The 13255-nt window shown below is 40.6% G+C and overlaps 1 protein-coding gene across 1 annotated transcript in view; it reads right to left on the reverse strand.

Moving 5' to 3' along the window:
* LOC137906742 (TOX high mobility group box family member 2-like) overlaps positions 1–13255 on the reverse strand; it is a 67293-nt gene that overhangs the window by 12600 nt on the left and 41438 nt on the right. The window contains exon 4 of the mRNA XM_068751034.1: positions 7557–7811. Within this exon, the coding sequence (XP_068607135.1) occupies positions 7557–7811 (255 nt within the window). The remainder of the gene's footprint in view (positions 1–7556; positions 7812–13255) is intronic.

The following is a 13255-nucleotide window of genomic DNA, read 5'->3' on the forward strand; positions in this document are numbered from 1 at the left end:
TGGCAAGATGGATATGATTTCAATTAATATTTCATTTGCAAACATCCAAATTCAAACTTCAGCCCAAAGCCATTACTCAGCTAAGCTTCTAATTTATTTGACTCTGGAAATTGACTGGCAGCTTTGAGGACCTCCTCCCTGCAAGCGCTGCCTAACATCACTGGACCTGCTTAATCAGCCTAAATTGCAAAGACGAGGCCCATGTATTTGGTAATGTGGTTAAAACAGTGGCAAGTGAGAGCTAATTAGATTAACGGTAGTTTAACGAGCTGTTGGAGGGGCCCCTGCAGATTGGATTTTAATAAATAGTGGCAAAAGCATCTGCTATGCACTTCCTAGCTCTGCTGGCATCCTAATTGGCCCCAGTGGGTTGCTGTAGTTCAGCAGCGCACAGTGCAATTTAGGAGGGGGGAGAAAAGTGCTTATCTTCCGTCCAGGTACGCCTGGCAAATTATATAAAAATATATTTTTTAAAGGCTTCCGAAGCAAGGCTTTATCAACATTAATACTAATATACTAATGCATTATTAAAGGTTGTTTTTTTTTTTTTTTTTATCAACAAAGAACATCCACAAAATGCCCAAAAGCAGGAATAGTGAATAAAACTGATTTGGGCATATTCATCTACTCTTATTGTTTGCTTTCAAGATGAAATGCTCCCATGATGAGGTCTTTGTGGAGGCAATAGCACAGAAAGGGAGGTAGGGGGGAAAAAACAATTAATCAAACATGAATGAACAACCATAGCTGGGTTATTTCCATAGCAACAGCCTGAGGGGACAACTTGAACCTTGTTAATGTGAGCTGGTGATGTCTCTTTGTAAACATCTGCACAGCAGGGGGGGAGAAAGCCAATGAGAGAGCCTGGCAACAGAGGCATCACAGGGCAGCAACCTCTTGGTAACAATCGAAGTTTCCATTATGCAGAGTTGAAAGGACCTAAAAGTGCTCTGAAATATTTGCAGCATTTGAAGTTGATAAGAGTCTTTGTACTAGTGCTGTTAAGTGTCCAAAGCAGTGATGCTGTTTACAGTGAAGCTCACTGAAAATGCAACATGCAAATGTTCAGGAAAAAGTGATCAGACACACAAGCTTGTGCACAAATGTATTGATGTGATTCCTCTAACACCAGACAAGAAATCACTGTCAAAAGCCCGTGCACTGCCTCATGCACCTGCAGCCAGCAGCCGGCAGAATGCATGTGCACACAAACAGCAGAACTAACGATTACCGAAGGTTGCTTGTTTGTGGTCATAACGGCAGTAGGCAAATCATTTCAGGTTTAAGATAGAAACGGGAAATTGTTATCAAAGCACTCTGCTTTTATGCCTGCCAATGGGACAACAAAGCACACAAGACAACTCTTAAATGTAAATATAATAATTTTAGTATTCAAAAAAAGAGGAACTTTTGCAAAAATCTCAGAAAGAAAATGTATTGCCGTCTAAAATGACAACTGGATAATAAATATACAGCAGTAGAATAGTAATTCAGTCCTCTCCAATGCTCTTTGAATGTAAAAAGGAACAAGAGCAGTGTGTTAAATCAATAATGTCTGCTTCAATAAGTTTTCAATCCTTGCACAAAAATTACAATATTCCAGAAACAACAATGCTTGCGACAGTAAAAGTTAAAAGATGTAGAATTAAGGACTTTTTCTCTCCCTCAGTGCCAAAACAACTCATCTGTGACCAGACGGGATGTGGAGTCTGGCAGCATCATGCACTTCTGGCGGGATCAGGTATCCATAAAGCTCTTACAAATACTGTCCCAAACCTCAGTGGTTCCTTGGGTGAGAGTAATGGCGTCTTTGCCATGAGCCGCGCTGTGCTATTGTAGAATCACAGAGCGGTTAATTGAAACAAATGACTCTAATAATGGGACATTATCCCCACAGGCCGGCTTTGTGGCGGGCCTAATTAGCATTGCGGCAGTGGCGAGGAGGACAAGTCACCAAGCTGATCCCTCAAAGGAAGCAGTGGACAGTGGGAATCTCCGATGTGCACGATGTAAGAGCGCTGGGCTTTTTAAAGCCAGTGTGGTACATGCAAACATGGATCTGGGGGTGAGTTGTGCTCTGCCTTTCCCCATTTGGTTCATCTCTTCCTGGATGAGCAAGTTTAACAGGTGTAAATTTAGAATTACATGTTATTATGTAGATTTGATTAACTTAAGATAATTTATTTATTTCAATTGAACTGTGAGTTAGTATTTTGGTATATCAGTAAGAAAAACAACAACATATACAGTAAAGAGAGATAAATGAGAAACTGCTAAAGTTGCATCTTTAAATGTCTTGTTTTTGTCAAAACAGCAACTGGAATCCCACAAATTATATTTAGAATGTAATGAAGCTCTTGTGTCGGATAGTCAATCTCGGGCTGCCACAAACAATTAACTTCATTTAAAAAAAAAAAAAGCATCATTTTGTGATCGTGAACGATTGATCAAAATTTCCTAGAGAATGATGAAATCCCTTCAAAGTGAATCTGTTGTCCAAGCAACAGTTGGATTAAACAAAAACAAAAACATCTCATTCACCATCATTAGGAAATAAATTAGTCCTATAAAGAAACCATGAAACATTGTCTGTTAATTGTTAATTGATCACCGTGCTGTCCTTTTACTCGCCATCACATTCGCCATCAGGGGCGTCAGAGGCCCGTATCTAATGAGACGATGTAAGACGCTGTGTTCTGGATGTATTTTTGGTCACAACTGAAATCTGCTTTTGCCATTCCTAATTGTTTACCCTTGTACACAATGACGGCAGACAGTCAGCTGTAATTCAGTGCTCAAACCTCTGTGACCGAGCTGAAACATTCATTAGTCGGAACGGCTGCCTAAGGTTATTTGAATTACTCCATGAATATTCATGAGTTGCAAGGAATGAGTGTTTGTTTTTAATGCTCAATCTGTTAATACTTCCCTTCATTCCGTCACTCTGAACCCTGCGTGGCAACCTGCACAAAACAAAGCTTTACTTTTCAAAAGCACAATGTCTTTGGAAGCCTATTTGGTTTTTGCTTTTAAATGAAATGGGAGTGCCCTCCCAATTATCTACCTGTCATTTCTCCTGACAACTACAAGACACATTTGTTCACCCCTGCTGAGGAGTGCAGTGCAGAAGGGCATCTGTCTTGTTTTGAAATGAAAAGTCACAACAGAAAGTATTTCTACTGTTACAAACAGTGATTTATCTGGGAACGTCACTGAGATGTCATATCTATCCCTGTGAAAGGCAGCAGAGCAAGCAGGTCATATGAGATATGTCTGAAACCTACACTGGGAAAAAAAAAAAGATTGCAGTTTCAATTTAATAAAAGAAAAAAAAGTAATCCAGCCGCACCGAGCATGAGAAGGCAAGTCAAATTGAAATTTTCAGCCCCATATTTTTAAGATTAAGTTTATTTTTAAGGCAGCTCCAGCTTTGTGATTATAGGCAGTCTATGAGACCAGGACAGTAAGAAAGGTCCCTGAGATTTCACTGTTTACAAAAGATTAGACTTTCCCTAAATTCACTCTTTATCTTCGTGTACATTTCTATTTCTGTCTGTATATCGCAGGTCTCGGACGTTTTGCAGCATGAATTTATTTAATATGATGAAAAGCTTACCTTAAACTTAAACTTAACTTCCATCCAACTGTCCCATTGTTGTCAATAAGCGCAGCTGTCAATATACTGATTATGATGTTGCATGAAAACACTTACGTCCTGAACCCTCCCATCTACCCTAAATGCCAAGTGATGCAAAATAAATGTCCCTTCAGCAATTAAATGAAATCAAATGAAGTCAAGCTCACGTAACATTGTAGTGATCAGTGACTCAGACAAAGACTGATCCTGAAAATGAAGGCACACATGGAATACAAGTCACAGATACGCCAATACTGTACTGGAGCTGAGCAATTTACACACATGTACCAATCCTCTGATTGTTTAGAATAATATTGCATTTATTTTATATTGTGCTTTTCAAGGTACGCAAAGACGCTTTACATTGTGCATTTTTCATTCACTCCATATTTGGTGGTGGTAAACTACTATTGTAGCCACAGCTGCCCTCATTATAACTTTGATATCAATCAATTTGATGCTCCAAAGCTATCCACTCTCATGGGTGGAGGACAGTAAATATTTGTACAATAGCCACCCTTAAAAATCGAAACAATTATAGAATGAAGAGCAAACAGGCAGAGAATTTGCATCAATTAATTGAGCTACTTAACCAAAGGAAAACAACAAATATTCGACAGTTTTCACTTGAAAAAAAAATTGCTCCAAAGATTTATCCGTTTATAGGTTGTCGCACATCTCTTTAAATTGGTCTAATAACTTCAGGCATGCGTCACACAGCTGGTTGCGAAGCTCTTCTACTCTCAAGTGGCCAAACATACCAGCCCCAAAACCCGACAACAATCACTGAAGCAAAAATCAATCAACGCAGCCTTAAGACTAACTTACCTCAGCATCATCTACGACTGACAAATTACCCCTTGATACCACCAGCAATTTGTCAAAAATAACGGATGCTAAAAATCAGCTGCCGGTGGCCTATTCTGCCAAAATCACTCATCTGCATCACATGTTTAACAAAACCTAACAAAGTTTCCATCTGGAGTCTGAATATGTGATATCAATTGTAAAACTGGCAGCTGACTTTTTATTTTTTTTGGCAGTCGGGGCTTTCCTCCTCCCTAACCTGCCTCATTACACCGGTAATGAGACAGAGGCCGGGGCTCGATTTCAATATTTAAATGTGCTGGCGTTCCTCAAGGCTCCGTCTCGGTGTTGTTCTGCAAAGTCATCCGCGAAGGTTCATCTTCTCTTTTTTTCGAGGGGCGAGGGCTTGTTTATAGCCTCCAACACCCGAGCGCCAGACACGCCCTGGTGGGCTTGTTGAACATGAGACCTCTGGGTGACGCCACCTTGGATGGCAGAAACCCTGACGGCAAAGGATGAGACAGGGATTCTCCCTCAGCCTTGAGCATTCAATCAGAGGTGTGTTTGTAGTATTCAGACATCAGACTTGGCGCAATATGATCTGATTTAAAGGCACTGACAGAGTCGGTCAGTGCTGTGGGGAGGATTTAGAAGAACCTAAAAGAATTTTGGAGTGTAAGATTTGTCTTTTTGTTACACCAGCGTTGAGGCCTTTGCCTGGTGGAATATTTGTCAATGGTGCAATTTCAAAATGGCAGTTCAGGCAAACTGAACTGCTCACATGCCACAACTCAACGCACTCAAATGGTAAAGCTGAGAACTTATCCTCAGACACCATGCATGCATTTCACACCTGGTCTATCATGGGTTTTTTCTGTTGCCAGAGGAACCATAATAATTACAAATTAAACTGCAAAACAACTGCCAGACAGAAAAAATAGAGACACATCCTGTTCTACAGAACAAACGTCTTGAGATTTCACAGTCAATCCCAAATTAACAGAAATTACAGCCTTCTAGTTGAATATTTTTATTTTGCCTATGCAGAGGGATGACAATCAATTCTCTGCTCTCAATCCTGTAATGATTTAACTGTGTTTGCTGTAGGATCAATGTGTGCAGAAAAAGAGAATCCCAAAGCAGGGAGAAGTTTACAGAGCTTTAGCCTCAGGCTAAATGTTGTACAAAAACCAGCAACAACATCCCTTGAGATGAAGCATATCTGTTGCTCCAGCTGAGCTTGTACTTGTAGGATGTTTGTATGTGCACTGATGGAAAGCTTTTATTTAAGCGCAGTCTACCCTTAAGGTAACAATGTCAAACTTTTATATTTGCTCCTTCAGCCACGGTGAAAGGTTGAACGATTAGCGTTTTCAAGATATCTCCTCCAATTTTTTTTGTCTATGAGGCTTTTGTTATTACAGTACAACAAACGCAAAGATTTGGCTATTCCTTTCCGACCCTTACGGAGGGCACCTATTTCCATCCTTCCTTGTTATTCCTTAAACATTCAGCAGGCATAAATTCAATCTTCCATATTATGCCTACAACACTAAAAAAAATTAAGGTTGATGGACTTTGTTGGGGAAGCGTCAAATGAAACGTCCCTAATGGAACCAAAATGAAAATAACATTATCTCCAATTGCTTTAAAATATTTCTCAATATACATCCTACTTTCCCATTCCATGGCTTCAGAAATAAGCTCCTCTTGTCCCCGGAGATAATAAATGAATTGAATCCCCCCGCCCCCCACCCCAAACCTCTCCAACCCCCCCTCCTCCTTCTTCCTTATCGGTCATCTATTTTTCCAGAGTAAGCGATTACTTGCTGGGGTTGCTAGGCAACAAGAAATATTAATAGCGGCTATTATTAGCCAGGCTCTGCTAGAGTAGCACTAAAATGTGGAAGTGGGAAACATGAATGTGTTACATAAATCTTTGGACCTTTCACAGTGTGCGCAAGTCTCTGCTTGCACGGTGATTTATCGCAATGACGGTTCATTTATGAGAAAAGGGGCTGTGATATAAGAAAATGGAACATTACCCTGAAGGGCTATTTGAGAATAAATAATTGCAAAGGTGAAACAAAAGCAGTGTAAGAATCAGACACTCCCGTTCTGGTTTCTACTACGGGCCAAAAGGGCCAGCTTAGTTTCAGTCTAAATTTTGTGAATTTCAACTAAAACCAACCCATCTGAATGCACCCTACAACTTATGCAGTTTGATTCTGAAAATCACATAAGACCTGATTAACGGAGGATAAATGCCATGGATGCTCACATTAAAGCATAAATATTCATGATGGAGGGCAGAAAGAAAAAAAGTAATATTTATGTCAGATGAAAGTATATCACGCTGAATAATTCAAGGCAAGGCATCTATAATTCATCTGGTTCGATCCTTGATTAAAGCGTTTGAATGTGTTCACCAGGGGTGTTTACATGTTCAGTCTGAAGCGTGTTTAACACAAGAAAAAGTCCCTTTACTAAAGGGAGCAAGAGCCCTCAGCATCCTTAACAAGAAATAGCCCCCCCACCCGACAAGAGTTTCTATTCTACCCCCACCCAACCCTGTTCCTTTCTTGCTTTGCCAATCATAACAAATGAAAAAAAGTGCAGCGCTGAGTTTCTTGCTCCCTTTCTGAGCACACTTTGAGGGAAGCAAAATCTTTGAGTTGTGCAGCTGGATAGATTTTGAAAGAGCCCTGCTGCAAAGGTCTAAGAGGCAGCAGCTCGCTGTATTTATAAATATTACATGTATAAGCCCTGGCCTTGCTCAGACTTCACTTTCCCAGCTCTCTTGGCCTCTAACTGGCCTAATTATCGCTCAAAGAGACGAATGTTTTGCTAGAATAAAAAATGATGCGGGACCATTGAGTGGCACACAAAAGAACATGTCGTTTTGTTCATTCGCTGGTGTTTGTATGAGTTTTTAGAGCATCACAAGATTTTGGATGCAATTTATGAGAAGACTGAACTCTGCATGAGACCCAACATTCAAAGAAACTGTGCAGCGCTGCCTTCTGACCACAAAGACTAATAGCCTACCACAGTGCTTGACTTGCACAAGCCCAAAGGGCTAAAAGGAGACAGAAACAAAAGTCGTGCTTACTGAATGCACCGGCCCAGAGAGGAGGTGGGTGTCCTGGCCCAGCATGTTGGACATCATGAGGGCAGGCAGCTCCGGATAAGAGTAGGTGTTGAGCAGGCCGTTGTGAGGCAGGGCGTGGAAGGGGTAGCCTGACTCATGCTCCATGAGGTGCAGCAAAGAAGGATCAGCATGGTTGGGGGGTGTGATGGGGGGGATCTCATAGTCATCATCACCTGCTCCTCCACCACTGTTGCCTCTGGCTTGACTGGAGTAGTTCTGCAAAGGCCACAAAAGGAATTGAATATTTAGACAGGCTGTAGTTGAAATCTGAAAATCAAACAGTGTTTAATTGTTCCGTGCAATTTCAGGGTTTCAAGCAAATATTTTCTTCGATAAAATCAAAGGAAACGCTGGGATAGGTCACAGCTCTGCTCTTCATCTCCACCTGACAACCCAAGAGGACCTTTCTGTTTGGAGTTTGTTCTCCCCGTGTCTGTGTAAGCTTCCTGACACAGTCTATAAATATGAAATATAAGGGAACTGGTGACTTTAAACTAGAATGAGTTTGAATTTTGGTCAATTGGTTTTGGCTCCAGAGTCCCGCAACCATACAAAGGATAAGTAGCCATTGAAATGAAATTGATGGATGGACCTTTGGTTTAGTAACAATCTGGGAGAGCGAGCAATTTATTATCTTTTTTTTTCTTCTTCTTCTTCTTCAAAATGAACCTGTTGATTTGTTGTTGTTTTTGCAGCAGACACTGTCACATTCGTCAAGACTGTTTTGTTTCTGATGAAATTACAGACAATAAGAAATGCAAATTGTTGTGCTTACAAAAGTGTTAAGATTTAATTAAAAAAAATGCACACAGCAAATTAATTAGAGTCAGACAAAAGCTCCTGTACAAAGTAATTTGCTTCACAAGTGTTGACAGCTTTGGAGCAGCATTCTGTCAGCCTACACGGCTTTGAAATACGCTTAGTCAAATTCATTAGGTGTGTGTGTGTGTGTGGGGGGGGGGGGGGGGGGCAGTGTCTCTCATTTTTGTGGCTATTTTATAACTTCATAATGACAAGCAGACATTTGAGATACAGAAAAACTGGACCGATCATTATGGCTCCCCTCATGAAATGCATTCATTTATGTACAGACGACTCTTATCCGGTAAAACAGCGCTGACTTCATGCTGCTAATAAGGTGGCAGACGATCGCAGCCTCTGGTTGTCTTTTCCAGGGCCCAGCTTGACGTAATATTGCGCTGAGAAATATGGTTCTCTGTGTTCCCCAAAAAAACATACGGAGGGGTTTCCACCAGGGAATGAAAAGCAATTTTGTCAGAGGCAATCTGATGCCAACTCTCCTTTATAATGACTGAAGAAAATTAATCATCACAAATAATATTCCAGTGTCAGCCATTCAACAGCTTTTTAATAGAATTTTTATTATTCATGTCTCGCGGTACACATCAACGAGTCCGTTCTGCAACATTTCAGAAATCAATTCAATATCATCTTGGTGTAGGCTGTCATTGCGCCAGAGCTGCAATTCATCTTACAAACAAATACTTTGAGCAAACAAACAGCAAGAAACAACAAGGAACAGCCCCCCCCCCCACCCCCCGCAACAGAACTGCTGCTGGAAAATAGGATAAGAGTCTCATAATGTGCACTATCATTAGGGAAAAAAGAATAATAATAATAAAAGGCAGTATGCTTACTATCAGGGGCTGATGTGTTATGTTCTCTTCCCATGACACTCAATCTCCTCGTTTTGGTGCTTGCTCCAAAATATTATTATTGACAATTTATTTTCCTACAATAAAGGGGTTTACAAATATCTGCTTGTTGTTGTCTAACATTTATTACTGCAGCCATTTGTTGTTAACAGGCATGGGGTATGCAGTCGCCTTACTTCGACACAAAAAGAAAAATAAATCTGACAGGTTCATGCATCAGTTCTTGACGATATCATACAGTATGAAGAATAGTTCGCCCCTGGAGTCCAGCAGGGAGTGCCGCTGTTCCTTGATTGACATGATTAATCAACCAACTGATTAGCAAATCATTGAAAAAAGACATAAAAAAGACCAAATCTAAATAATCAAATAATTGTTTTGTCGTTCTTAAGCAATAAGCGTCACAAATTTCCTGCCATTTCTTTGCCATCTGAGACAATAAAATAAATATTTTCCTGCTTTTGAACAAAGAGGAATGAGCTTTACTCTGAAATGAGCTGCAATGGGGATATTGTTAAATAAGAGATAAATCATTTCAGTGGGGGAAAAAATAATCTGGAGATAGATTGATCGTGAAATGCGCTGGTAGTTTCAAACTTGAGCGGGTAAAAATGTTGGAAAGATAACTAACAACCTCAAAAGAAGTACAAACATTTAAGCCACACGTATTTACTACGTTGTTAGTTTTGGCGTTTTCCTTCAAACTGACGAGAGGAGAATCTCCTGATCTAACTTGTGATGTCAGATAGCGGAAAGCTCGCTTTCAGATCGGGTCTTTCACCTTTATTTGCACAGCTTCTTATGATGCCCTTGGATATAAGACACAGGACAAGGACATCACAATTTTAGTATCTTCAAACATATATAAATAATTCATAAATATACTGTCTGTCAGGACATGGGGAAGTGAGGACATAAGAAAAAGGGGTCAGAAAGAAATGCCAAATGTTGATTCAGCCTTCTTTTGCTAACCTTCACCACCCCTCCTCTCGCAGGGGTGAAATGTAAGTCAGTCTGTTGCTGGACAAGGGAAATACTTTAGACTGAAGAATCTACACATGAGTACTTTACTTATTTCCCTTTTTTCTTTTCGTAATTTACACATGATAACAACTGAGCCTCTTTTTCTTTGGCATCAAAACGCCATGCTGCTTTAACACAGTAGTCCATAGATGTGAGATATTGCTCTGAGGCACATTGACTATAACAATATACAAAGCAGACGGAGAGATGATTCAGCCCATGGGAAGAGTTTTGAATCAAGATCCCAATGTGAATAACCTGATGCTCTGTGTGACTCGCTTTAGAAAATAAACACATATGCATTAATAAAAACTGCTTTCACTGAGAAACGTGTTTATTTCCTTGGACTTTTAAACAAGCATTCAATCCTGGATGACAGACTTTAATGCTGCGTAGAAGGTGACAATAAATGTGTTTTCTTACATTGAAATTTAGCTAATATTGAAAAAAGCAGGTGACCTTCATTATTTTTAACATAAAAATGTTCTTGACACAATTGCTGAGAAGATGAGATGACGTCATTATCCCAGTGATGGAGTCATTCACAGCCTATGAGGTGTTCAGTGGGCGACAGCTCATCTGGGAACAGTCATATGTTCTCTAAAAGCGAGCAGAACAGCAGAGAGCCTGTCATGGCTGATCGGGGGGCAAATTGTCCAAAGACAAGAGCTGTCTTGTCTCTCCATGGACTTTGTTGCAGCTTCAGTGACTTTTAGACTTTAAGTGTTTCCTGACGCATAAAACAATCAAGGATTAAGGAGCAACTTATCAGCAGATAACAACTATTTGCCTATGGAACGTCATCTAGCCATATGGTAGCTTGTAAAAAACAAAATGACAGAACAGCACGACTTTGTTGACAAGCAACAGCTGGCCGTGCATACATAAAGGTCTTCATGTCAGCGCAGTGCATGCTGGGTAGCAACAGTAAATCTTTCATTTCTTACAGTCAATTTCAAAATTCACCTTCAAAGATCAACCTTGCGGTGCAGACGAAAGTCATTTCAGATGTATGATCAGCCAATGTTGAACACTGTGGCGTGTTGTGCATTGTGGGGTATACAAAGGCTGTCTGACCTGACTTTGAAGCGATAGGGAACTCCATTTGGTTGCTGTATCAAGGCAATAGAAGGAGAGTCAGACTGGGCTGACTGACAGCAAGACAGAACTGGGATAAGTGAGGTGTGCAAGGAGGGGCGGGCGTTTCACCACAACCGATAGCAGCTCAGGGTCATTTTTACTGGCCGCCAGTAAAGGTGGGCTGTAGTGTGCTTCAGCCAATAGCAAATAAGCAAGCTACCCTCTCCTCTGACCCCCCCCCCACACACACACATACACACACACATGCACTGGCAATTCTCTCAAATGTCACATCAGAATGGATCTCATTTAGGTGAGTACAAAGGACCTGGCTTTATTGCAGATGCAGGAGGACCTGAGTTGGATTGTAAATTGAACTCTGACAACACAGACGCAAAGGAAGCTTTTTAAAAAGGTGTGAAAATTGTCCACACGATGCACCTTTACATCAGTTTACAGGTAAAAGAGGAAGTGTGAAAAAAATATTTGCACCGGAAGACAAAGAAATGAAAACATCTTTAAGTTTTTGACCAGAAGTATATATATATATATATATTTTTTTTTTGGACAAGGGGCCAATATTGTTGTTTTAGCCACATTTCTTATTCTTATTCATTACAGAGAAGCATATAAATAAATAAAACATGTCGTCTCGTAGTCACTCATCCCCCCCCGAGGGACCATGGAAGCTCCAGTAATCACGTATGGCACAATAGCTCGCTCATAATCCCCTTTATTTTTATTTTCATGATGTCACTCTCTTTAAGCCCTTTGCTTTATGATTCGCAAACAGAGTGGATAGGGGAGGAGAGGAGGCAACAAAGAGGAGAGGAAAAAACAAGGGAGGGGGTGAAAACAAATGATGTGGATCCCTCATTGTTCTTTCTCTATGCCCTCATTCCAGTCAGGGTAATAAGAGAACATTGTGATTTACTGTCAGTGGAGCACAAGAGTGCATCAGAGAGAATCCACTGCAGCAGGGGCCATTAAAATAGATTTAACTTCCCACAGTATTAGGCCAGATGTCTACACTTCTATTATATTTCAATCAGCCATGACCTTGGTCTGCATATGATGAGAAAGATCACTGAGAGACAGCGAGAGAGAGAGGAGAAGAGAGTGAAAATACATGCAGAAAACCAATAGAAATATCAAACTACTTAGTTCCACCAAATCCCTCTGCTCATTGAGCAGCATTGGCTACGCAAAGGGAGGCTGGGACTGAAATAGCCGAGGTTTCAAGTTCTCTTAAAAGAGTGTATGAATCTTCGAGTGTACTCTCGCTTCTGATAAGTCGCTTTCTTGGGGGGGTATGGGCTACAATATGTATTTGAGAAAGGAGTACCATAAAAGAATGGGACAGTGAATCAGTTTGATGTTCAGACACCATAAAAGACGAATCCTATTCTTCTAAATAAGGAATACCTCGCATAAACAAAGGATTCTTAGCCTCTGATGGTTTTTCATTTCATTCTGCTATTTACTCTGACCTCACTGTGTCTGTGTCTCTATTTTATAAATCCTTATTTTAGGTAAGAAGCTCCACCCATGTAATCCATTTTTGCTCAATGAAAGCCAAGCAGAGGTAATAGCTTGTTCTCCTTTACAGGCGGACAGTAATTGGACTTATTGGCTGACATGGACTGACCTACATAAAGAGCTACCCATCCCTGCTAGCATCAGTAGCTTACAGTACCGCTACCATGGGTGGGGATGTTGTGCTGATGCTCCACTTTTGTTCCTCCAGTGCAGTTTTCAGATACAGATGCCATGTCGGTTGTTCAGAGCCGAAAACTGCTTTCAGCCCAAATTCATGCTGCTAAAATTGTAGGCCCCGCTGAAATTTAAATACTGTACAATACATATCTCTACTTCATTCTG

This window comes from Brachionichthys hirsutus, chromosome 2, assembly GCF_040956055.1.
Source record: "Brachionichthys hirsutus isolate HB-005 chromosome 2, CSIRO-AGI_Bhir_v1, whole genome shotgun sequence".
Lineage (NCBI taxonomy): Eukaryota > Metazoa > Chordata > Actinopteri > Lophiiformes > Brachionichthyidae > Brachionichthys > Brachionichthys hirsutus.